The 25,361-nt window shown below is 48.1% G+C and overlaps 1 protein-coding gene across 11 annotated transcripts; it reads right to left on the bottom strand.

Annotated features, from left to right (window-relative positions):
• Positions 1-3,141: 3,141 nt before the first annotated feature.
• Positions 3,142-24,716, bottom strand: LOC309664421 (cyclin-dependent kinase 20-like). Of its 11 annotated transcripts, none has more exons than XR_014265739.1 (9): positions 24,262-24,714; positions 23,797-23,910; positions 21,494-21,682; positions 21,127-21,248; positions 20,874-20,936; positions 20,015-20,138; positions 19,413-19,568; positions 8,930-9,076; positions 3,142-3,509 (listed from the first exon to the last, which is right to left on the bottom strand). XR_014265739.1 is itself a non-coding variant. In XM_082469820.1 (9 exons), the coding sequence occupies exons 1-8, from the start codon at positions 24,556-24,558 to the stop codon at positions 17,552-17,554; spliced, it is 1,197 nt and encodes a 398-aa protein (XP_082325946.1). In that variant the 5' UTR covers positions 24,559-24,715; the 3' UTR covers positions 9,827-11,423; positions 17,531-17,551. The 11 variants fall into 11 exon arrangements, 10 of the variants coding, with proteins under 10 accessions (XP_082325950.1, XP_082325948.1, XP_082325946.1 ...); XM_082469820.1 differs by lacking the exons at positions 3,142-3,509; positions 8,930-9,076 and adding exons at positions 9,827-11,423; positions 17,531-17,683 and having other exon boundaries at positions 24,262-24,715; XM_082469821.1 differs by lacking the exons at positions 3,142-3,509; positions 8,930-9,076 and adding exons at positions 14,930-15,929; positions 17,531-17,683 and having other exon boundaries at positions 24,262-24,715.
• Between the last annotated feature and the right edge of the window lie 645 nt (positions 24,717-25,361).

Below are 25,361 nucleotides of genomic sequence, written 5' to 3'. Positions count from 1 at the left end.
CTGGTGCCAGGTCCACAGACCCTGAGAAACAGCAGAGGTTCCTGAGAGCTGGGTCACTCACCAGCAGGAGGGGGCCTTCTGGAAAGTCACAGTATGTAGGCAGGCAGGAGGCTTGCTCACACCCGTTCTCTGCTTTCCATACTTTGATCAGTCCCCGCTCGTCCACGGTGACAACCAGTTGCAGCCGAGGGTAAGTCACCAAATTCACCAGAGCTGCAGGCTGTAGAGGGCTCGACAGATCTCCGTGCCCTAGGCAACAACAAAATTAATGTAACAACTCACATAGGGCCCATTTATTTCCTAAACACTTATTATTTTCATTCATTCGACCATCACCCAGTGCACGCTGGGGACATGTAGGTGTAAAGGATATGATCCCCATCCTCACAGGCTGCACAGCATGGTAGGGAACACAACACAGAAGCAATGTTCCACCATAGAGGAGACAGGTGTGTCCTGGAGGAGAGCAGTGGTTGAGCGTGGGTGTTGAGACTGCCTGGGGTTGGTGCCATTGCAGGGGGATTGAGGGTGGGGTCCTTCATGTGCACTGGGCACAGGATGTCTGAAGCACTCCCAGTGGTTACCTATGGCTCAACTGAAGAAGGCTGGGCAGGGAGGCAGGACCCAACACTACCCACCCTGCCCGGGATCTGGGCTGTGCTTGGGACCTAGGCTGTGCTGGGGACCTGGGCTGTATTCAGGACCTGGGCTTTGCAGGGCTGCATAAAGTGAACTTCCACGTGGAACGTCTCACTTGGTCCCCAAGGAACCCAGGTTTACAGATAAGCTAATTCAGCCTTGTGGTTGTAAACAGTTTCTGTTGCATATCTGCAACTGCCCTGCTCAGAACATGCCCTTCCCAGTGGTGTACCCAGCAGTGCCACCGCGGGCCAGGCCTGGCGAAGGCCCATGCCCTGTCACGGCCATTAGCACAGAGGAAAATGACTGGTCCGAGATGGGCTGATTCCCAGATACATGGTCTCTCCCAGGATTCTGAAAGCTAGAACAGCGAGGTAAAGAGCCCGGGTCCAGCAGGCCCATGGCACATTAGGACAGAGCGTCAGAGAACCAATCCTCTAATTGCTCTTTCTGAGTTTCTCAGAGTTGCCACATGGGGTTTCTTTCCAATTTGGAGTTATTACGGTTCTTTTTCTATCAGGTGTTATCATGTTAGCATGATCTTTTTCCAATCATGATATCCCAGTATTCTTCCATTCCTTTCTTTCTTCCCCCTCACATCAACAAATCAACAGTTGATTTCTGTTGCTTAAACAGCTAACAAGACTATTACTAGTAGGAACTCGGCACCGGTGACTGGGTCATGTCAACTAGGTCTCGGAGAATACACATTATTCACCAGTGGCTAGTAGTATGGAAGTGGGCAAAGAAGCAGTGAAACTCCCCTTCCCATTTCAGAATAGAAAGTAGCAACCAGGGGAACAGAGCGCAGAAACAGGCTACATACTGCATGACTCCAACAAAATGATTGAGCTTTATAAAAATAAAATAAGATTGGAGATGTGTTCACAAAGAGGATTAAGGTTGGCAAGCCAGGCAGAATGGGTGCAGAGGGGTCTAGCCCTGTCTAACAGTCCCACACTGTGACCAACGGACCACACTAGAGTTCAACAAACCACAGCCTGCAGCCAAACCCAGCCCACTAACCATTTTTGTATTTTCGTTAAAAAAAAAAAAATCAAAGAATATTTCATGACACATGAAAAAAACAAGAAACTCACATGTGAGGGTCCATAAGTACCGTTTTATTGGAACACAGCCACTCCCCTTTTGTTTACTTGTTGTCTACAGCTGCTTCTGCATTTCAGCCACATAGTTAAGTAGTTGCAACAGGACCATGTGGTCTACAAAGCCTAAAATATTTGCTCTCTGGCCCTTTACAGAAAAGGTCTGCCACCCCAGCACCAAAGCTCTTTATGTTCAAGTCAAGACCTTTTTGTTTTGGCAACTATGGAACCTCCCAGCCTTCAGGTCTTCTTCCTGCCCAAGAGCCCCTCATCTAAGCCTGTGTGGTCTCATGTCCACAGCCTAAGGGGGGTCTCTTTCAGGGCAACACAACTGCAATGAAACAGAGACCAGCCACCTGCACCCATCAGTCACCAGGGACCTTCACTCGAAATTATAATGTCAAACATCACTGTATATGAGGAAAATAAAGCACGTGGAAGAGAAAAAAAAACATGATAAACAAATGAAAAACTGACCATGGAGGAAAGACATATGATGCAAATAACTGTATCCTTTAAACAACAAAAAAGAGCAATCAGAGAATATGAAAATGGATAGGAAAGCTTTTTAACAATTAGTACCAACCAAGTCCAAAATACTAATCAAGTTATCGAGGTTGTAACACTTAAGTTTGCAAGTGGGGTGAGTAAAAGCTGCATTATCTGGGCAAAACCACCCAGAGGCTGGCATTGGCTCCAATGTGGACATCACAGAACTGGGCATGGCAGCTGTCATCCCCTTGCATAAACAGCCTCCATCAGGCACTGCAAAAATGCCCATCTCCCTGAGGCAGGACAGCAGAGAGTCAAGGGCATTTGCGATCAATCAGACTCAAGTCTGAAGTGTGACCTGGCACAGCGACTGAGCCTCCTGCAGCTCAGATTTCTCATCTGTACAATGGGGCTCCCACTCCTCACCTCACAAGTTGGCTGTGATGGTTAAAGAGAATAAAGGCAAAGGGCCTCGCTAAGACTGAGGACATAGCAGCATCTGGTCACTTCTCATCCTGACCCCCTCCTGGACAGCTCACCTCTTGCAGATCCCAGGCACACACGGTGCCATCTGACGACACGGTGCACACCACGGACTTCTCCTGCCCATCAAACCAGTACTCTTTGGTTGAGATGTAGGCCAGCTCATCTATCTCTTCTGAAAGAGAACACAGACTTGCCTTAAGCACACACATGGATGCCTGGGATGTGAACAGTCAACTTGGTGAAGGGGAGGCAGGCAAGTCATTCCTCTTCTCTCTCAGGAGCATGACAGATGCTGATTCTGGGGATAGTGGTGGACAGAAAGAGCTGGGACTTCAGACTTACAATTTGGGTGTCATGCCCAGGACTGCCTACCACCCGCCAGCCATGTTACTGTGAACAACAGTTACAACATCCTTATCTCTTAGTTTCTGTTTCTTTCTACTCTGAAATAGATGTAATGATCTCTGTGAGGATCAAATGAAAACACAGGTATAGAACATAGCAGGGTATGTCCTCATTATGTGGCATTTTCCAACTAATTGGCTGAAAAACCAAATCCCTAGAGATCTGACCAGGGAAAGAGTGGGAATGCACAGAGTTACCACCTTCCCCACCCCATACCTTTGTGCGCAGCAATGGCTTTGCAGATAAAAGTCCTTCTCTGGCCACCCAGATTCCATTCGGAACTCCAGTTCAGATCAGCAGAGATAGTACTGTTTCCATGTCTGTGTGCCCAGGGTCGTCTGGGAGGCTTTACAGGAGGACCAGCGTCTCAGACACAGCTGCCTGAAACAAACACCCACAGTCCCAGGCAGAACAGGAGTGTTTTGGCATCAATAGGCCTAGCTTTGATTCCCAGCTTCACCATCTACTAGCTTGGACAACTCACTTTGCCTATGTAGGCCTCAGTTTCCTCCACTGTTAAATGGGGATAATGATATGACACTGAACGAGTGCTCACCACGTGTCAGGAATAGGTGCTTTTCGTGTTTCCAGTCAATCTATATAACAACCCCATAAGGTCGGTCCTCATCTCCATTTTACACATGAGAGAGAGGTTAAACAACTAACCCAGGGTCATGCAGCCTTGGTCATGCAACTGGAACTCAAGGGTCTGCATTTTTTTGAAGCCGCCAACTATTGTTGAACTGTCTATTTCTCCCTTCAATTTTGTCAGCCCTTCATGCATTTTGTTGCTTTGTTATTAGGTCCATATACATTTATAATTTTTAGATCTTCTTGATGGATTGATCTGTTTATTATTATAAAATACCCTTCTTTGTCCCTAGTAACACTTTTTGTCTTAAAGTCTGTTTTGTCTGATATTAGCATAGTCATTCTAGCTCTCTCTTGGTTGCTGTTTGCATGGTATATGTTTCCATTCTACTATTTTCAACCTGTATCTTTGAATCTAAAGTGTGTCTATTGTAGACAGCATATACTTGGATAGTTTTAATCCCTTCTGCCAATCTCTGCCTTTTCATTGGAGTATTTAATCCATATATTTAATACAACTACTGATAAGATAGGATTTACATATGTCATTTTGCATATTTCTATGCATTTTTCCTTCTATTCCTCTGTTACTGCCTTCTTTTGTATTAAGTATTTTCTTGTGTCCTTTGTCATTTCTTCAACTGTATATTCTTTTAGTTCTTAGTGGTTGCCTTGGGGGTTACTGGATAAAAATCTTAATTTATGACAATCTACTTTTGATTAATAGCAACTTAATAGTATCAAAAAACTTAGCTCCTGTGTAGCTCCATTTTATGCCCCTCTCATTCATGCTGTTATTGTCATACAGATTACATCTTCATACATTATGTACCCAATGGAGAGTCACAATTATTGTTTTATGCAGTTGTCCTTTAAATCACATAGGAAAAAAGGAGTTACAAACAAAAGAATTCATTTATGTTGCCTTTTATATACACCCATATGGTTACTTTACTGATGCTACTTCTTCACGTGGATTCAAGTTCCTGTCTAATGTCCTTTCATATCAATCTGAAAGACTCTCTTTAGTATTTTTTGTAGGGCAAGTCTACTAGCAACAAATTCTCAGAGCTTTTGTTAACCTGGGAATGTCTTAATTTTCTCCTTCATTTTGCTAGATATAGATTTATTTATTTATTTATTTATTTATTTATTTATTTATTTATTTATAATCAGTCATCAATTTTATACACATCAGTGTATACATGTCAATCCCAAACGCCCAATTCAGCACACCACCATCTCCACCCCACAGCGGTTTTCCCCCCTTGGTGTCCATAGGTTTGTTCTCTACATCTGTGTCTCAACTTCTGCCCTGCAAACCCGTTCATCTGTACCATTTTTCTAGGTTCCACATACATGCATTAATATATGATATTTGTTTTTATCTTTCTGACTTACTTCACTCTGTATGACAGTCTCTAGATCCATCCACGTCTCAACAAATGACTCAGTTTCGTTCCTTTTTATGGCTGAGTAATATTCCATTGTATATATGTACCACAACTTCTTTATCCATTTGTCTGTCGATGGGCATTTAGGTTGGTTCCATGACCTGGCTATTGTAAATAGTGCTGCAATGAACATTGGGGTGCATGTGTCTTTTTGAATTACGGTTTTCTCTGGGTATATGCCCAGTAGTGGGATTGCTGGATCATATGGTAATTCTATTTTTAGTTTTTTAAGGACCCTCCATATTGGTCTCCATAGTGGCTGCATCAATTTACATTCCCACCAACAGTGCAAGAGGGTTCCCTTTTCTCCACACCCTCTCCAGCATTTGTTGTTTGTAGATTTTCTGATGATGCCCATTCTAACTGGTGTGAGGTGATACCTCATTGTAGTTTTGATTTGCATTTCTCTAATAATTAGTGATGTTGAGCAGCTTTTCATGTGCTTCTTGGCCATCTGTATGTCTTCTTTGGAGAAATGTCTATTTAGGTCTTCTGCCCATTTTTCGATTGGGTTGTTTGTTTCTTTAATATTGAGCTGAATGAGCTGTTTATATATTTTGGAGATTAATCCTTTGTCCGTTGATTCGTTTGCAAATATTTTCTCCCATTCTGAGGGTTGCCTTTTCGTCTTGTTTATGGTTTCCTTTGCTGTGCAAAAAAAAAAAAGAAACCGAGCTGGAGGAATCAGACTCCCTGACTTCAGACTATACTATAAAGCTACAGTAATCAAGACAATATGGTACTGGCACAAAAACAGAAACATAGATCAATGGAACAAGATAGAAAGCCCAGAGATAAACCCATGCACCTATGGACAACTAATCTATGACAAAGGAGGCAAAGATATACAATGGAGAAAAGACAATCTCTTCAATAAGTGGTGCTAGGAAAACTGGACAGCTACATGTAAAAGAAGGAAATTAGAATACTCCCTAACACCATACACAAAAATAAACTCAAAATGGATTCGAGACCTAAATGTAAGACCGGACACTATAAAACTCTTAGAGGAAAACATAGGAAGAACACTCTTTGACATAAATCACAGCAAGATCTTTTTTGATCCACCTCCTAGAGTAATGGAAATAAAAACAAAAATAAACAAATGGGATCTAATGAAACTTCTAAGCTTTTGCACAGCAAAGGATATAGAATTCTTGATGACAATCTTTTTCTTCCCACACCTTCAACATATCAGCCCACTCCTTTTTGGGCTCCATGGTTTTTTATGAGAAATCAACTGTTAATCTCATTGGGGTTGTCCCATACATGATGAGTGATGCTTTCAAGATTCTGTCTTTGGCTTTCAAGTTGGATTATAATGTGTCTCGACATGGAACTCTTTTGACTTTATCCTACTTGCAGCTCACTGAGCTTCTGGATGTGTAAATTAACATTTTTCATCAAATTTGGGAAGTTTTCAGCCATATCTTTAAATACTTTCTACTTTCTTTCTCCTCTCATCTGGAACTCCCTATTATGTGTTGCTTGCATGCTTGATGGTGTCCCACAGGTCTCTTAGGCACTATTCATTTTTCTTCATCTTTAGCTTCATTGCATTCCTCAGACTGGATAATCTCAACTGACCTATATTCCAGTTTACTGATTCTTTCTTCTGCCTGCTCAAATCTGCTCTTGAATTTTTAATTTGATATTGTACTTTCCTACTCCATAATTTCTGTTTAGTTATTTTTTTATACTTTCTCTTTATTAATATTCTCTATTAAATGAGACACTGTTCTCATACTTCCCTTTAGTTCTTTTCACGTGGTTTCCTCTAGTTCTTTGCACATACTAAAATAGTTGATTTAAAGTCTTTGTCTAGTAGGTCTGATGCCTGCGCTTCCTTGGGGACAGTCTTTATTGTTTGCTTTGTTTCCTGCATATTAGCGACACTTTATTTCTTTGCATGACATAACTTCTGTTGAAAACTGAACATTTTAAATAACATAATGTAGAACTCTGGAAATCTGATTCCACCCCACCCCCGGGTTGTTATTATTGCTGTTATTATTTTTTGTTTGTTTAGTGAAGTAACTCTGAAAAGTTTCTGAAGTAACTCTGAAAGTCTGTATTCTTTGTTATGTAGGGCCACTTATGTCTCTGCTCAGTTAAATTAATGTGCAGTAATGAGAGGACAGAGGTTTCCTAAATTTCTGGAACCACTAAGTTTCCTAGTCATTGCCAAAGGCTCTATGTGCAGGTTGCGGCATGTATTCAACACTCAGCCAGGCAGTTGACTTCTCTGCCTTAGTCTTCACTTCCTGCTTCCACAGAACCTCAAGGTTAACCAGAGGTAAAAGTTTAGAGCCCTTTTATATCTTCCCTGAGTTAGCACACAGCCCTGCACAAGCACTTGGCCTTCTAGATTCCTAGGAATGTGTTGGAGCTTTCCAAAACCCCTAAGGACATCACATTCCCAGCTTTTCCTTTTAAACTCTTTGGTTAGCCTATTGTTTCCTTAACTATCATTCATCAACTCTGATTAAAGACTAATTAAAAAGTTAATCAATTCTCTTTAGTTGTTTTGACAAATGCCCCAAGGTAAAGGTTTTTCACATTGGGTGAACTCCAAGCAAGGTAAAATAAAGACAGCTTACACGTGAGCTCTTCCAGGAAACACCAGACAGGTCGAACAATGACAATTCTCTGGGAATAAGGCTTTGAAGAATCTCTCATCCCATTCTTACCCTTCCAGTGACTGCAGCTCCTGCTTTCACTGTGATTGTGAACTGTTGGTATTCAAGGCTAACACAAAGCTGGAAGGTTGTTATGGGAACAGGGCAAGTGAACACTTGCTGCTCTTACTGAGAATAAGCCATTTTTTTCTTGAATAAACATTTCCCAGACTACTGTAAGTCTCTGGTTAATTTCCAGAGTTCTGTAAAAGTTGATTTTGACAATTTATGCCAGTTTTCTCATTACTTTTATGGAGGAGAAAATTTTCAGAAGTCATTAATCCACCATTTTCCAAGAGTCTGCATCCTTAACTTGTATGTATCAATAACTACTGTCAATTCTATGATAGCAACTCGCTTATAAGGTTGTTAAAGATAAAACATTAGCTCATCCACACTATGGAGAATACTGAATCCCCACCTAGTCTGTGGACCCCAAAGTGAGTGAGACATGGTCCTTGCCCTATGAGTACTCTCAGCTGGTGGTTAGGAGGAAAAATAAAACTAAAATTCTGGAGAGAAATGCTAAGTTTCAGAAGGGGCAGCCTATGGTGCCACGGGAGTAAAACACAAGGAGAGTGAACATCTGGGAGAGGATTAGGGAGGCCCCATGGACAAAGGCTTTCAAAATTTACAGTCACCAGAGTTGATACAGCATCAGAGGACTCCAGTCATATCTCACAGAGGAGAAAAATGAGGCTGGGTGGGAAATAAGTAGCTCACAGCCCATGGTCCCAATAAGTACAACGCAAAGAGTTTCTCTCCATTCAAAGCCTGTACACTCACCGAGCACCTATGTGTCAGGCTCTGTACTAGGCACCAGTGACCTTCTAACACACTGTGAAGGATCCAGTGCTTATGTTGGATATGGGTTTTCCTGTACCCACTGAAACCCTGTTCCTTCTACCAGAAGTAGCATACTCACAGCCTGCAGGCAGAATGGGCATCCAGATTACCTTGTCTGGCCTGCATAGGATTGGCCTATGTGAACTAACTGCCAATACTTAAAAATCGAGAGATTTCACATACTAATTAGGTAAAAGAAGAAGATCTAACTATACTGAAATCAAATTCTCACCTGGAAAAATTTATCTGGGGCCACACAGAAGGGTACTCTTCAGACAAGAATAAGCTTTCAGGGAATTCCCTGGTGGTCCAGTGGTTAGGACTCTGCGCTTTCACTGCTGAGGGCCTGGGTTCTATCCCTGGTCGGGGAGCTAGGATCCTGCAAGCCGCATGGCACAGCCAAAAAAAAAAAAAAAGAATGAGCTTTCAGCTCCACCACGGCCTTCACCATCCCTTTTATCTCTTGGACTAAGAGGCTGAGTATCAGCTGCCTCACATCATCATTCTTATGTTGTTGATTTTCTTTTAGTTGAAATAATCGGAAAGGGAAATTTCTTGTACCCATATCTCAACCTAAACAGTGTGAAAATAAAAGCTAGACTAAGAAGATAATGTGGTTTAAGAAAAAGGGGCGATAACATTTCTTTGTGGAAGTGAAGTCTATTTCTACATATTTAAGGCCATTATACATCAAACCATAAGTAGGAACCATGACCAATATTCAGAAGAAATAAAACCAAGTGATTTGACCAAAAAAAGGGCAGACTGTCAACATGGCTAAAGTGTGCACATGAGTAAAGTATGAGATAAGCCTCTGAAATACAAGGATGTATCAAGTGATAAAACACCATGGCACCAAAACCTTTCAGATAGCAATTAACAGCAAAAAAAATCTACTGTACACAAACAAAAAAAAAAATTTGTACCTTAAACAAAAGCAAATATTTGCAATTTTACTTTTAACCAAAAATCTAACACATAGTGTGTTAAAAAGATGGCAGAATTTAAAAGGTCATGAAGCATTTTAAAGAAGTAACTTGCAGTGTTTTAAATTAGAATTATAGAGTACATATTAAAAACATATGACCGGTTAACCATGTTCATTTACTGTGTCCGTAAGAGTTCCTATGGGCCTGGAGAGTTTTGGGGCCTAGTACCCATGACAGGTACAACATTAGAAATGACACGTGCATGTGACGATGCTCCTGGAATGCTGTTGCAGTTGTCCCAGTTCCAGAAACATAAACCCAGTGTTTTTTATATGAACATAGGTCAAGGATACCATCCCAAAGAATGACTGTATGCTAAAAAGAGTTTAGCACCAAAAACTATAAAATAGTAATGAACCGAAAACCCATTCGTGACTTGGCTTGCAGACAGCTGAAGAATCTGCTTGAGGAACCTGGAGGTACACACAATATGGTAACACATGCATACATGTGGGGGTTAGGTGATAAGCTGCACAAGAGAGTTTTTGAACTGCTGAAAGAAATATATTACTTATGTTACTCAAAGGGAAATTCCTACCCCAGCTTATCAGTAAAGATGAGAACAAAGACTAGGGTTTAAGGTTGGCATCCTACCCATTTCAACTGTGAGAATTGCCCTCCAAGGGCTTCCACAAATAGTTACACCAATCTATGAGTCAACTCATTTATTTCTAGTGACACAGTGTCTTTGAGAATCACATTTGGCAAGACATTCTCTTGTCCACTTATCTACAGAGAAATCAATTTCCAGAATTGAATGTTCTATCTGGAGTACATCCCCCAAATTGTAGAGATAAAGACTGAAATCCAATAAAAGTTCCCTTACTTCAAAATTGACTAGAGATTAACATCATTTTTCTAATTAATATTATTAGCAATAAAAAAAATGAATAAAAAGCAACAAACAGAACAGTGCTGTATGATACTGAAAAATAAATATGGCAAGATTGGCATTCCACAATTCTCAAATATATCAATTCACAGTTATTCTAAAAATAAAAACCATCAAGCAAAGATTCCCTCCATGTTTGGAGGAAACTTCATGTGAACAGTTGTTTTCCATCATGAAAGACTAAAACTAAATATAGCTCCTAGTTGATAGTCAAGGCTATATAGTCTGTCCTATATTCTGCAAGAGGCAGAAGATCTGACACTTACCTCTTGGGACAAAAGAAAAGATGTCAGGTTCCAAAGGAGGAATGAACAGAAAAGAAAATTTTAATAATTTAATGATTAAAATATTTTTTATTTTCTACTTTTAATTTTTTGTATTTTATTTAAGTTCTCATATCAAACATGCTTATATAACTATGTTGTTACACCAAAGTTGAAATCAAATAAAAGTGGTTTATTTGTCTATTGATTTGTCTATCAGCCAGTTGCATTCAATTTGCTGTACATTTCTGCCCCTGAGTTTGGTACCCCCACCTACATCAACCTCCACTTGATTAACAAAATCGCTTATATTTCAATATACTGTAAAAAAAAGTCTCACACCCCCAACTAGGGAGGAGTTTCCTGCTGGTAAGGGCTGTGGATTGTCCCTTCTTGTCTACTTAACGGAAACGCAGTGAGTGCTGAAAAGTACACCCCTCTCTCCTTTGAGGGATACTCTCCTGAGCAGGCCTGGCTCTTCCTCCACTCACCGCCACAGTTCCTTGGTCCTTGAAGCCTCATTCCAGACCTAGAAGAGTAGCTGGTCAGTCAACATGCAGTTAGTGCCTAGCCTGCCAGGCCCTGTGGAGGGGACAGAGAGCTAAATGAGACCCAGTGCTTGCACTCAAGAACACTCACCCTGGGGAGTTAGAGACAAATTCAGACCATCAAATAAAACACACCAAATAATGAATGACAAAGGAGAGAACGACCAACTCAGTTGGAGCCAAGGGGTTCAGAAGTAACCACTGATCAACTCCTGAAGGATGAGTAGTTATCCTCTAAGAAAACGGCTGAAGCATGTCAGGGAGAGAAAGATCCGCTTGGGCAAAGATTCAGAAGTATGAAAAAGATGATGAGTAAGTTGCCTTAATCAGAACATAGAGAAAGGAGCTGGAGACAGGCTTAGACCAACTCTTGGAAGTCAGAAGGGCAAAAACAGTGAGAAGTCACTTGAGAACTGTGAATGGAAGAGTGGCAAGTCAAACTGTGTTTTAGGCTGCTATGAGAAGGAAGGACTTGGAGACTTCCCTGGTGGTCCAATGGTTAAGAATCCGCCTTCCAATGCAGGGGGCATGGGTTGGATACCTGGTCGAGGAACTAAGATCCCACATGCGGGGGCAACTAAGCCCATGCACGCTCTAGAGCCCATGCGCCACAACTAGAGAGCCCGTGCACTGCAACGAAAGATCCCACGTGCCACAACAAAGATCCCGTGTGCCGCAACTAAGACCTGATGCAGCAAAATAAATAAATAAATATTAAAAAAAAAAAAAAAAAGACTCTGAGCTTCCACTGTAGGGGGCACGGGTTGGATCCCTGGTTGGGGAACTAAGATCCTGTAAGCCACGTGGTAGGGCCAATTAAAAAAAAGAGAGAGAGAAGGAAAGACTGGAAACGAGGGCAGAGCAGCAGGACCCATAAGAAGGCTTCTGCAATGGAGTAAATTAAGGCTCTGGCTAAAGGGATGTCCCAGAGATGCCAAGGTGCAGGAACAGAACTGCTACCTGGGGAGGGCACACAGGCCGTATTCCCACAAACTGCTCTCTGCAGAAGTATTTGGAAGAGGCTCAGGTGGCCCTGGGAAGGGACCACAGTACCCTGCCTCCCCCTCCCTCAGGCCCACACCTGCATCCTGGAACTTCTTGGCCTCTCCAGCTGGGCCACCCTGGGTTCTGGAGCCTATACAGCTTCAGTAGAAACCACTCTGGAGCTTTCTGTGGCCCAGACCTACTGAGGGTCTCAGCCAGATACGTGGCTTTCCAGGCCTGGGCAGAAATAACAACCACCCTGTCTGAGCCCAGGTTCCTACTTCCACAGCCCTCACTCACCCGAGATCAAAGTTTCTCAGTCCTTAAGAAATCTTTTTGGCTAGTAGGAATGTAAAGTTGATACTTTGCAATAATCAAACCAAGTAAGAAGATTTCCGCATTCTTTTTTTCTATAGTTCCCAGTTCAAAACCCAACTGAGATGTTCTTACTTCCCTAACATAAAACTATAATATGTAATATAACCTGCAAAATGGGTGTTACCCACCTTGGAGAATGCCTCTGTTAGATGCTGATCTTCATGATGACACTGTGAGGCAGGGTTTATTGACCTCATTTTACCTAACAGGGAAACCAGAACCTGGAGAAGTTGCTGCTATCAAAGGGTAAAAGGCACCTCCCTTTCAAAATCTGCTGGGAGACTACCTGGGCGACCTCAGCCAATGCACTCTCGGCACGATACTCACTTTCCCTATTGGTAAAAATGGGGATAACAACCCAGTATTTTACTTGATACATTTAAGTTATAATTACACAATTCAGGTAAGGGCCTGTTTATTAATCTTTCTGTAAAATGATATAATAATGTATTTTAAAAGTAAAGAAATTCATTTACTCCACAAACATTTACTTAGAGTACACTAAATATCAAGCCATACGCTGAGTGTATACACACAGTGATCATACAGTGGTTATACACACAGTGATGCAAGAGACAAAAGAATGAGTCTAGCGGGCGTGGGGGGGAAGCAAACATTTAACAAGCACAGTATGTGATCATTTAGTCACAGTTGTGCTGAGTAAGAGCACAGAGGAGGAAGAGCTCGGAGCACAACAGGGGCAGAAGCGCAGATCAGACTAACGCACCAAACAGGCACTTAGGGAGCACAGCCAGTACAGGAACTCGACTGGCTGGGAAGGGACAGGCGGAGCCCGCAGGAGGAGGTGCCACTCACAGGGAGGGCACGGCTTTCCAGGCAGGCCCCAGAAGGGGAATTCCAGAATATTCCAGAAGAGGTGGGATCCCTAGGCCAATCTTAGGGGTGAACCCTGTTCACAGGTGCCCAGTGCAAGCCAACCGCGCAGGGGCTCTGGACACACCGACAGACGGAGGAACAGAGGGATAAGAGGTTTCCACAGCAACCCCTTCATAGGCCGCCGAGGTTGCCACCCCGGGGGCCAAGAGCGTCCTCTGCAGATCGCGGATTCAGGGCCGTCCGACGCCCCCTCCCAGATTTGGGAAACGGAGGCTCCGAGGGGACGGGCCGACCATGGACACGCCAGTGACCAGGAGCCCAGCCCTGCCTCCCGCCTGGGACAGGACGCGCTACCTTATCCACCTGGGCGACGCAGAGCATGTCTCGGGCCTCCAAGAAGGAGAAGACGTGCAGCAGCTCGGGCAAACCCATCTGCGGCTCCACGGCGCCAGCCCCCGTGGTTGCCTGGGTCGGGCTACGCCTTCGCTGCGCTTCCCGCGCCCGCAGGCCGAGCCCCGCCCGCTCGCTTCATCCTCGCCCAGCCTCCGTGCTTCTGTTCGGAACACTCACTTCTACTAATCCGCTCACCAGCCCCGCTTCTACTTGACCTTAGACTGGCTTCTAACCCTTGTCCTGACATTCGCTGAGACCCTCGCCCACCCCCTTATACTGACATTCATCCTTGTTCTGACCTTCACCCTGACCCTCACGCGGGACCCTGTGGTGCCCCTGAACCCAGCACCTCCCGAGACCTTGCCCTGGTGCTGGCTCTTATCCAGAACTTGACCCTCTTCCTCAACCTCGCCCTAATCATCACCCTTGATTTCATTAGCATCTGACATCTACCATACTCCTGTCCCTACCCTCACCTGACCCTGACTCACCCTAATACACACCTTCATCCTGAGCTTTGCCCTAGCCCCGACCCTGGCCTTCACAATCACCTTCAGAATGACCCTCAGCCTCCGTCTTACACTGGCACTGGCCCTTGCCCAAGCCCTGGCTCTAACCTGGTACTTCCCTCATCATGGCCCCTGCCCGGGCTCTCACCCTACCTAGCCTTAGCCCCAACCCTGGACATCACCCTGGTTTTGGTCGTGGCCCTGGCCGAGATCAGATCAGAGTTAGTGTAAGGGTGAAGGTCATGATCAAGCTCAATGTCAGAGCAGCCAGGGTCACAGTCAGGATGAGGGTAAGATCAGAGACAGAGTGATGAAGATCAGAGTCAGAGTGAGGGTGAGTGTACAGTTCAAGGTAAAATTCTATGTCAGGTTAAGGATCAAGATAAGAGAATGGTCAGGGTCATGGTGTCAGAATCAGGTTCAAGGACAAGATCACTATAAGGGAAATTTTAGATCCAGGGTTAGGTTCAAGATCAAGTTCAAGATCAGTGTGAGAGCCAAGGTTAGGATCAGGTTGAGGCTCCATTAGAGAGGATCAGTGAGAGGATGAATGTCAGGATTAGGATGATGGTTATTGTCAGGGTGAAAGTAAGATTGAAAGTTGGATTCAAGTTGACAGTGGATGTCCAGTTCCGTGTAGGATTCAGGGTCAAGGTGAGGGTGAGGTTGATGTTCAGGATTAGAGTCAGTGTCAGGTTCAGGGTCAAGATCAATGTGAGGTAATGTCAGGGTGAGCATGATGTTCATTGTGAAGGTCAAGGTCAATTAAAAGTCAAGGTGGGTCCCTTTTCCATTGCTGCTGGAAGGAATTAAGTCCTCCTCCTCCAACTCACCCTCCTCCCAACCCCAATTACATTGGCCCAATCTGCATAATCCAGGATACTCTTTCCATCTCAAAGTCTGTACCCTTTAATCACATTTGCCAAGTCCCTTTTGTGTGTAATGCAATGTATTCATAGGTTAGGACATGGGCATCTTTGGTGGGGGGGGGGGCATTATTCTGCTTACCACAGAGGGTCAGAGTTTGGTTTATAGTCAAAATCAAGTTCAAGGTTAAGTTTCAAAGTGAGGATGGGTCAAGATGAAGGTGACGATCAGGCTGAGGACGAGTCATCATAATAATGAAAGTCAGTGTCAGTGTGAAGTTCAATTTCAGGGTCAGGGTCTAGATCAGGTTCAAGGTCATGATGGGATTAGGGTGTCAATGGTGACAGCCAAGTGTGAGTCCATGTTCTGTGTGAGGCTCAGCATTAGGATGAGGACCCAGGTCAGGATGAAATTGAGGTCTAGGTCAAGATGAGGGTCAGGATCAGGATCATGGTCAGGCTTGGGGTGCTGACTAGTTTCAGCTTGAGTGTACAGTGTAGTTCAGCATCAAGGCGCAAGTTCAAGGGCAGGGTGTGTCAGTATGATGGTCCTTGTCAAGGTGAGGATTCAGTCTAGGAGCAGAGTGAAGTTGAGGGTCAGAATCAGATTGAAGGTGGTGAGTATCTCATTTATCACAGTATTCACAATCAGTGTGAGAGAAGCTGTCATTGTCAAAGATAAGTCAAGTTCAGGGCAAGTGTAAGGGACATGTTAACGGTCAGGATCAGGATCATAATGAGCATCAAGGTAAGAGGAATGTCAATTAGAGACTCAGGGTTAAGGTTAAGATAAGAGCCAAGTTCATGGACAAGGTTTAGTTCTAGGTCAAACGGGGTCAGAGTTTGGGTGAGGGTCAGAGTCAATGCCAAGATCAAAGCCAGGCATGGGTGGGGAAGGGGCTGGCAAAGAATTGAGTGAGGGTGAGAGTCAGTGTATATGTCAGGGTCAGGGTGATAGGGTCAGGTTAAGTGTAAGGTTTAAGGTAAAGGTGAGGGTCAATGTCAGGGTGGAAGCTTTAGAGTCTTTGTGAGTGGAACTGGCTGAGGGTCAGTGGTCAGGGTTTGGGTACAGCCTTGCATTCATACGAAGGTGAGGGACACCAGAAACTGAGCTAGACTGAAGCTTAGAGTCTACAGATGTGGCTGGACAAACAGGCAGAGGCCAGATCCTTAAAACATCTTTAAAGACATATGGGACACTCAGACTCTTCCCTGAAAGCAACAACTGGAGTTTACTGTGCTTTGCCCTCTAAGAGATTGGAGGGCAGTGACTGTGGCACTGTTAGTCACCTCTGTGACTGCAGTGCTTACAGAATTTTATCCACATGAGCACAAAATGAATATTTTAAGAATACAAGATTGCTAAGAATAAGTTTCTCTGATTTATCTGTTTTTATCTGTGAACCAATACCACATTGCTTATTACAGCCCTATGATAGTCTTGGTATCTGATAGGGTAAGTCCTTTCATCATTTTTTGCCTTTTCTTCTGCTTCTGCCTCCTCTTAACCCTTTCATTTCTGCATATACTTCAGAACTGGCTTACCAAATTATTTAATAAGAAAAACAAGAGCCAGTTCAGATTGTATTGGGATTTACTGAATTAACAAATGAGTTCCAGGAGTGTCTGTCTTCTTATTTGCCCAGTATCTCTGAGTAAAGAGGAGGCCCATGTGGTCCAGGCTCACCCGTATCCTGAGGGTGATGTTGGTAAACCAGCTCAAGGTGTGGAGGGTCACTTATTGGGTCCCCAACTTGAGCCATTCCTGGGTCCTGATTTCTGCCAACTCACCTCCAAAAGGGAGCTCTGTCACATGAAGCACCTAGCAATCTCCCAAGACTAAAGTAGCCATGAATGGGGCCACTTTCCCAGTGACCACAGAGAAGCAAGGGCCAGGGGATGATGCTACCTCAGCCACTTCCCTCAACTGGAAAGGAAGAGGGGCATACATCACGTAGAACTACCGGGCGTTTTTATAATAAATCTCAAAAGTGAACTAGTGTTTAATGTCTCTGAGAACAAAATCAAACCAAACTTTCCTTCCCACTTGGATTTCCGACATGAGGACATCCTACACTCAGCGCTCCCCCAAATGGCTCTACCAGGACTGTCCCTGACCAGGAAGGCAGCAACTAGAGAACCAGCCCCATGGCAGGCATGGCAGCGGAACTCACTGCCTCCTTCTGATGGATCTGTTACCAGCAACAGATGGGAGGCCGACAGCACAGGCCGAGGGTCCCCTCTGCTGAGGCTGGATGGCCTGGCCAGGAGCAGGACCACTGTGGTCGAATCAGGCCGGAGCAGAAGAAGAAGAGGCCTGGCTTGTCCTGGGGAGGGAAGTGGGGGACACGCCGGTGGGGCCTGGCCCAACGTCTCAGCCCTCCAGGATGAAGGGCTGAATCAGCTCCGGGTTCAACAGCGACTCCTCGAGAGGCCGGTCCACGTGGAAGTCATGGACGTGGCTGGGGGGTCCTGGGGGGGCCTTGAGGGAAGGTCCCCCTGGCCACTGAGGAATCGGCAGCTCCGAGGGGTGGGCAGGCAGGGGAGCTGTGAAGAAGTACTGGTGCAGGAGGGCCTGAGGGCAGCAAGCGAGGGGCAGCAAAAGGAAACTGGTCACCTCCCCGTCCCAGCTTCAGCCACTTCCCTCCGAGGGGGAGACGTGAACATTGCCCTGGAGAGGATTTTTCCTTCATCTGCTCATCGTTCAAGTGACTCCAACACCTCGCAGTGCTCACTGTTTGCGCACTGCTCCAGAGACAGGAGATGCAGCGGTAAACAGAACAAAGAGCTCTGCCTTCAAGTTTTCCACATAGTGAGGGGTGGGGGTAATAAACACGATAAAGAAGTAAGACAAACAGTGCATCAAATGATTAGTGCTGTGGGAAAGAGAAAGTATGAGGGGGGGATGAGGAATACTGGAGGGTCTGCAGGCCTGAAGAATGGTGAAGGGAGGCCCCTGGGAGGTGGCGCTCAAGCAGAGACCTGAAAGGTGAATGAGTGAGGCCTAGGGACAGAAATGCACAGACCCCCAGGACATGGAGAAGCCCTGGGGCCCGAGGGGAGTGAGCAAGGGGAATGGGAGTTGGCAGAGTCACAGAGGTGATGGCCCCAAATGTGTGATGGCTGTGGGCCACTAGGACCTGGCTTCTCCTCTGAGGGAGCCCCAGGAGGGCCCTGCAGGCGAGGATGCGACAGCCTACCTGGACAAGGTCCCTCTCTCTGCCACGTGGAGGAAAGACTAAATGGGCAGGAGAAGCAGATTCTGGGAGGCAATGGGGGGGGCGCTTAGAATGGGGGCAGCAGCAGGGAGCTGAGAGGTGGTCAGTTGGCCTCAGTACACTCTGAAGGTGCTGCTGACATGGGAACTCGCCAGGGGCATGTGTAAACACACACTGCTAGTGCCCAGGGCAGGGAGGGGAGGCTGCCATGAGGCCAGATGGACAGATACACCCGACAGAGGCCCTCACACCATCAGCCATCAGCCCATGGTCCTCCCCTCCTCCCCTGCCTTCCAGCCACGACCCATCCCTCCTGGGTCCTCCTCTCCAGGCCTCTGCTCATCATTTCTCTTGGGAAAACAGCTCCCCATGCTTAAACCTGCCCTTCTCCAGGAAGCCTTGCATGACCCCAAAGTCAGTCCCAACATCCCTCCCCTCGGCTCCCACAGACTGACGGCCCTGCCTCACCACAGGGTGGAGACCCCACAGGCACAAGCCACGTCTGTTCACTCTGGATCAGGCTCCAGGACAGTGCTCAGCACGTGCCAGATGCTAGTAAATTCTTGTTGAAGGAATGAAGGGACGAAGAAGTGAGTCACCAATAACCCAAGACTCGCTCTTCTGCGACGTGTGCATGCCCTTCTAATGGGCCACCCCTGGCCACCTGCCCTCTAGGGTCCGCTCTAGGGTCCACTCAGGAGAGGCACACCTGCCCTGCACCCTCCTAACCCTGGCTCCAGGGGTTCTGGTCCCAGCCCATCACAGGTTCTGAGAATCTCAGCCTGCCTGGTCAAAAGGACACGGACGAGGAGGGTCAGGGCAACGGGTGTCACCCTACCTGGGAGGCTGCAATGCGCTGGCGTGGAGGGTAGAGGAGGAAATGCCCCAGCAGGTCCAAGGCCTGGGGAGAGGCATCGGGCAGCACCTCCTCCAGGGGCACGGGAGCCTGCTCCTTGAAGGAGATCTTGTTGTAGTCAGGCAGGTCCTTGATCTCCTGGAGGAGAAGGGGGTCCATCAGAGCCGGCACCCACCCCGCCAGCCCCCTTAAGGTGTCAGTTCTCGCTCCCTGTCACCTACCTGCTCCCATTCACTCATCACTCCCCCATCCATGCACCCCTGCTCACAAGTCACTCATGACATCACGTGCTCACTCAGTCCTTCAGTCCTTCCTCCACATCTCAGGCGCCTGCTCCATGCCCAGCTCGGTTTGGATGCGTGTGTGCTGGGGACGGGTGGGAAGGGATAGGGCTTGGGCCCTGGCCCTCGCACCTCCAGCAGGGCAGGGGTGGAGGAGACCCCACGCTGGGCCAGGACCGAGGTCCGGCAAGTCAAGGAGGCATGGGGCCACGAGAGAGAAGGTGCAGGGCAGGGGAGTCACTAGCTATTGGGGTAATAGAAGCCACCCGCCCCCACCCCTCCCCACTGTAGGCCCCTGCAAACCGGCCAGACTTGAGGACTGGGGGTGCCCAAGATTCGAAGCACACAGCAAAGCTGTTCAATGTCATTCTCCCCTGGGAAAAGGGGGGACCCGTTCAACAGCTCCCCCAGGATGCAGCCCACAGCCCTGCAGATACAGAACCCAAACAACTCAGAGATCTCACACCATGGAAACAGATCTCCCCACACCAGCACCCACACCTCACACTGTGGTCAAGATACCCACAAAGTAGCCTTCAGGCTTCATAGCTAAGGATACAGATCCCCAAACAGTCAAAGACTTCAAGCCTAGAACACAGAGCATATCCCCCTCTCTAAACAGCTCTCAGGCCTCAACTCTGGAACACACATCAACCCCTCAACCGTTCTGAGACTTCTCAGAGCCTCACATTCTGGGACACACTGCCACCTCCTCCCATTCTGGGGCAGACTCCAAAACGGCCCCCAAATCTCAAACTCTTAGGCATATACAAACCATCCTACCCCAAATAAAGGTTCAGGGCCTTCATATCCAGGGACCCAGGCCTCTGGATAGCTCAAGAACATTGCATCCTGGGATATCACCCCCTGCATAGCAGCTTAGACGCCCCATGCCTCGGACCACCTCCCCGACCTCAGCCCAGAAGCTTCCTACTGGGACAACCACTCTGATCCCACTTGACCCCTCCCAGCTCAAAACTGTCATGGGGAGGAACACTGATCCCAAACTCCGCAGAGATACTCTAACCAGGGGAGACACCCCCATGGCAACCTAGAGCTCACAGCAGGAAAACCCCCAAATGGCTTAGAGACCTCAATGCCCAGGAGGAAAAGGTGACCCAACGACCCACACTCCCCCTTGCCCAGCCCATAGGAGTCTCACCACAGGTCGACACCCTGATCGTACTGGCGGGCACCATACAGGAGCTCAGGGGCTCGGTACCACCTGTGAGAGGAGGGCAGGTGGTCACAGCCAGGTCACCGGTCTGTCAGGAAGCTGCCTCGGAAGGTCATCCTGGCCCCCACACCAGCCCCAAGAGCACTGTTTGGACAGAAGGTCCAGAAGCATCTCTTCCCAGCAGGAGGGTTGGGGCCTGTCTATTGCCAGGTCCTGCTTGGGAACTGGTCCTCCCTACCTGGTGGCCACCTGGTGCGTGTAGAGACGGCTGCCATCTGGGGAAAAGACCCGGGCCAGGCCAAAGTCCGCTATCTTGAGCTGGCCCGAGGCACTGATAAGCAGGTTGGCTGGTTTCAGGTCCTGAGGGCACCCGAAGAGGCATCAGTCCCTCCAGAGCCCCCACAGGACCTCGGGACAGGAGGGCTTGGCAGGCTGGGCACCCAGGTCAGCGCAAGACCCGACCTCCTCCAGGGCCCCAGCCCTGGCCTCCTACCCATAGGCCCTGCCCCCTCTGTCCCTTTTCTAACCATGCCCTTCATCAAGGGCTGGCCTACCCACAGCCCAGCCACCCCCCCGGTCCCACCCCAGCCCATGCTGGAACTGACCCGATGTACAATGTTGTTGGCATGGCAGAAAGCGACCCCCTTGAGCAGCATCTGCAGGTAGCTCTTGACCTGCGCCTGGGTCAGCGGCCTCTGGGCGTGGCGCACCACCTCAGCCAGATCTGACAGCATGAACTCGAAGGCCAGCACGAAGCCTGCGCCATGCGGGAACACGGCCTTCAGCTGTACCACCTGCAAGCGGGGCATCCCGTCAGCCGCCAGACTCACATGGCTCAGACTCTCTCTGGGACCCTCAGCCCTTGCACCAACAGAGGACCAGGCAGGCAGAGATGGTGGCATGAGATCTGAGCTCAGAATCAGGGAGCTTGGTGATCTCTTGCTTCCCTCTCCCAGGAGAAGGCAAGTCCCTACTCTAATGCTCCAGTAAACACTCAGGGAAAAGGAGGTCTAAGAAAGGCGACTTAGGGCAGTGTCTGGTCCCCCACCCAGCCCACGAACTGGAAAATCACCTGGAAACACACACACACACAGGTGATCACAACTCCCAGCACTGGGAGAGCAGGAGACATGTCACATATACTTCCTGAGGGCCCACGAGGTCACAAGGGCAGGCTGCACAGTAGTGAACAGGAGCAAGGGCTGGTGGGTCCCGAAGGACTTGAAGGAGTTCAGGGGACAAATGACTGACAAATGACCAAACAACAAACGTATAGGGTATTCTGATGAAGATTCTGATGAAGAAAGAAGAGGAGGCATCTGGGAAGGAGCTCTGGGCCAGGAGACAGCAAACACAAGGCCCGGAGGCAAGAACAGGAAGGAGGCTGCTCTGTTCTGCACTCCTGGAGCCTAGACAGTGCTTATCACGGGCGAGACACTTAAGAAGTTGTGAATGAAAAAAGAGGCTGGAGCGGGGTGGAAGCAGATGGTGACAGTTCTTTCAGAGTGAAGAGAAGCCTCTGGAGCTTTTCAAGCCAGGGAGTGGATGATTTCATGTACATTTTTTGACTGTGGAGTGGAGGCAGTGGCGGGGGGGCGGGGGGGCAGGGGAGCCTGCTGTAGTTGTTCTGATGAGAGGTGAGGATGGCCTGGGCCAGGGTAAGATCTGGAGTGTTTTGAACGTAGACTCTTCAGGCCTGCTGATGCACAGGACATGGGACCGTATCACCAGCTTCCTATGGGCCCTCCACCTCTCCCACACACAAGCTGTCAGCAAAGCCCTTTTACTTTCCTCAAAAAACAAGAATGGCCATATTGCTGTTTTTCTGATGTTGAGGGTAGTAGACACTCATTTTACAGATTGGGACAAACAAATACATTCAGATAATACCCAAAATTATAATGAAAAAAACAGCAAAAGAAAAATCCTATCACCTACAGTCAACCTTAGGAGTCTATTCCACCAGACTTTACAAGAGACATGGCACACACAGGCATGTATTCGTATATATATACAAAATATTTTCATACAAAACCAAGATGACACACACAGTTTTATAACATGCTTGTGTCACCCAATATATCAAGGACATCTCCAGAGAATAAGAAACAAGTCAGAGTATCACCCACCCTTAGGTGGGTGGACCTACCCTTGTCACTCCCTGGGAAGTTAAGCACATCCTCTACTCAGGACATGGACAAGAGAGAATACCACAAAGAGAATGAAACTGGGTGTGTGAGGTGTCTCTCCTCGTGTGCCCACAGCCCCTCCCAGGCCTGTCACAGCACAAACCACGCCAGATGGGCGCTGTAGCCTTTGGCCATCTCCCCTACCACACTTCAGTTCTCAAGAGCAGGGTAGGGGCTGGTTTCTGTGTTGCCAGTAGCCAGTAGAGGGTAGAGTCTATGGGAGGCCCCAGTGTTAAACCGTCCTGATTCTGCGATCAGACCTGGGCCAAAGCCTCCACAGACAAGCGGAACAAGCTGAGCACCGGTAAGCTGGTGGCTGCGCCTCCTCCCCTGGCCTGAGATAGGGAGGGCCTGAGCGTGCCTTGCGGAGCAGAGGACGAAACTCAGAAGGACAATATACATAAAGCAGTTAACCTGGCATGCAGAACATAACAGGAGCTCAATAGGTGGCAATTATCATTATCATCAGAAATCACCAAGTGTTTTGAGAAAAAAGGGATAAGTTGAGCGAACGAGTACGCGAAGAAATAAGCGAGTGAACGACAGGGAATGAATGAGTGAAGTAACTGAGTGAATGAGGGTGAACAACAAGTGGAGAAGAAAGGGAGTGAGTGAGGGGTGAGGAAGCAAATGAGTGAACAGAGTGACTGCAGGACCTCAGAGTGGGAGTGAGTGGAGGAGGGCGGGAACCAGCACCTCAGAACACCAGCCCCACTCACATACTGACTGTCCTCGATCTCCTGCAAGGCCTTGATCTCCCGCAGGGCCTGGTTGGGGATGCCATCCTCCAGCCGCCGCAGGGCCACCTTCTTGAGGGCAACGATCTCTCCAGTCTGTTTGGGACAGGACGCAGACACTGCAGGCCCATCCCCGGCTGGAAAAGGGGTTGCGACGCCGAGGCCTGAGGCCCTCGTGGGGGTGGGACGCGCCCCCCACCCCGGGCTGGAGGGAAATCAGGGCCAGCAGGCGCAGCGCTGAGCAAGCAGCTCAGAGACATCCACGCCACGCTCCTAGGGGGCACTCGCCCGAAGAAAGCACCGCTGGTTGCTGGACGCCCTCCACTCAAGAGAGCAAAGGAGGCGGGAGCACGCCACGAAAAGCTGCGGGGAGGCAGGAGCCCAAGCGTGGGTCGGGACAACGGGTAAATCTCAATGGAACCCAAGGAGGAAGGGCTGGGTGCTCACCTCCACGTGCTTGGCCTTGAAGACGATGCCGTGCGCGCCCTCCCCAATGCGGCCCAGGATGCAGTACTGCTCCATAGCCCTCTGCCAGACACCCGGACCCTCTGCAATCACAGCCCCTCCCCGGCACCCGTACCTTTCCGCATTAGCCCGCCCTGCCTCCCGCGCCCAGATGCGGCTGCCTAGCAACGGCGCAGGAAAGAGCGCAGAGGCCGGGAGGCCGAAGGCAGCTACAGGCAGCGTCCAGGCCTGTCTGCGCCTCCCCCTAGGCCCTCGCCACCACGCCTCAGTGCGCTTCATTCGGCGGGAATCACCCGTGCGCAGACCGTGCCAGCGGGAGCGAGAGCCACCGCCGACCCCTCGCGGCACTGCCGGGCGTCACGTGACGAGTGACGCCTGGTTACGCAGAGGGGCGGGGGCATGCAGCCAGCGAGCAAGGCGGAACAGCCTTGGGAGCGGGCTACATAGGCGGAGCGTGGAGCCGCTCTCCGGGGTGGAGGCGGGGCACTCAGCGAGGCGGGCGGGGCACTCAGCGGGGCGAGCGGGGCACGGGGCGGGACCGCACAGCCGGGGGCGGGACCGCGGCGCCGAGGGCGTGGCCGAAAGGTGACGGGGCGGGGTCGGCTACTCTGGCAGGCCAGGGTACCCTCGCCCCCATACCTAGAGGTTCAAGCTTCCACCTGTGAGAACCTACAGGTGCCATTTCCACCTATGAGCCCCAAAGCCAATGATGATTAAGACGAGACGGGTTCGGGTCTGCATTGTGGAGGGAGCGTCAGTTGGCAACATGTAAAGACAACGTTTAAAGAGTAAAAACTCTGCCCCGGAAAGTCCATGTCTAAGGACTTCTCATGAGGAAACATTTGGAGGAATTTGCAGCCTGAGTGATTTTTAAGAAGTTCATGCCATGAAGGGATGTTGACAAAAAACACAATTAGCTTTTTAAACTTCTGAAAAGGTGCTCGATCTCATACACAATGAGATAAATGTAAAATAATCTACATTTTTCCATCTTTGGGATAGCTAAAGATCTCAGATCTAACAGTCCATTTCATCTTGGAGAGGCAGCAGTGAGTGGTGGCGTGAAGCAAGATCTTAATTCC

The sequence above is a fragment of the Balaenoptera physalus genome, assembly GCF_965194825.1.
Source record: "Balaenoptera physalus genome assembly, chromosome: 7".
In the NCBI taxonomy this organism is placed as follows: Eukaryota; Metazoa; Chordata; class Mammalia; order Artiodactyla; family Balaenopteridae; genus Balaenoptera; species Balaenoptera physalus.
The sequence above is the reverse complement of the archived record's forward strand: the minus strand, read 5'-3'. Positions and strand labels throughout refer to the sequence as shown.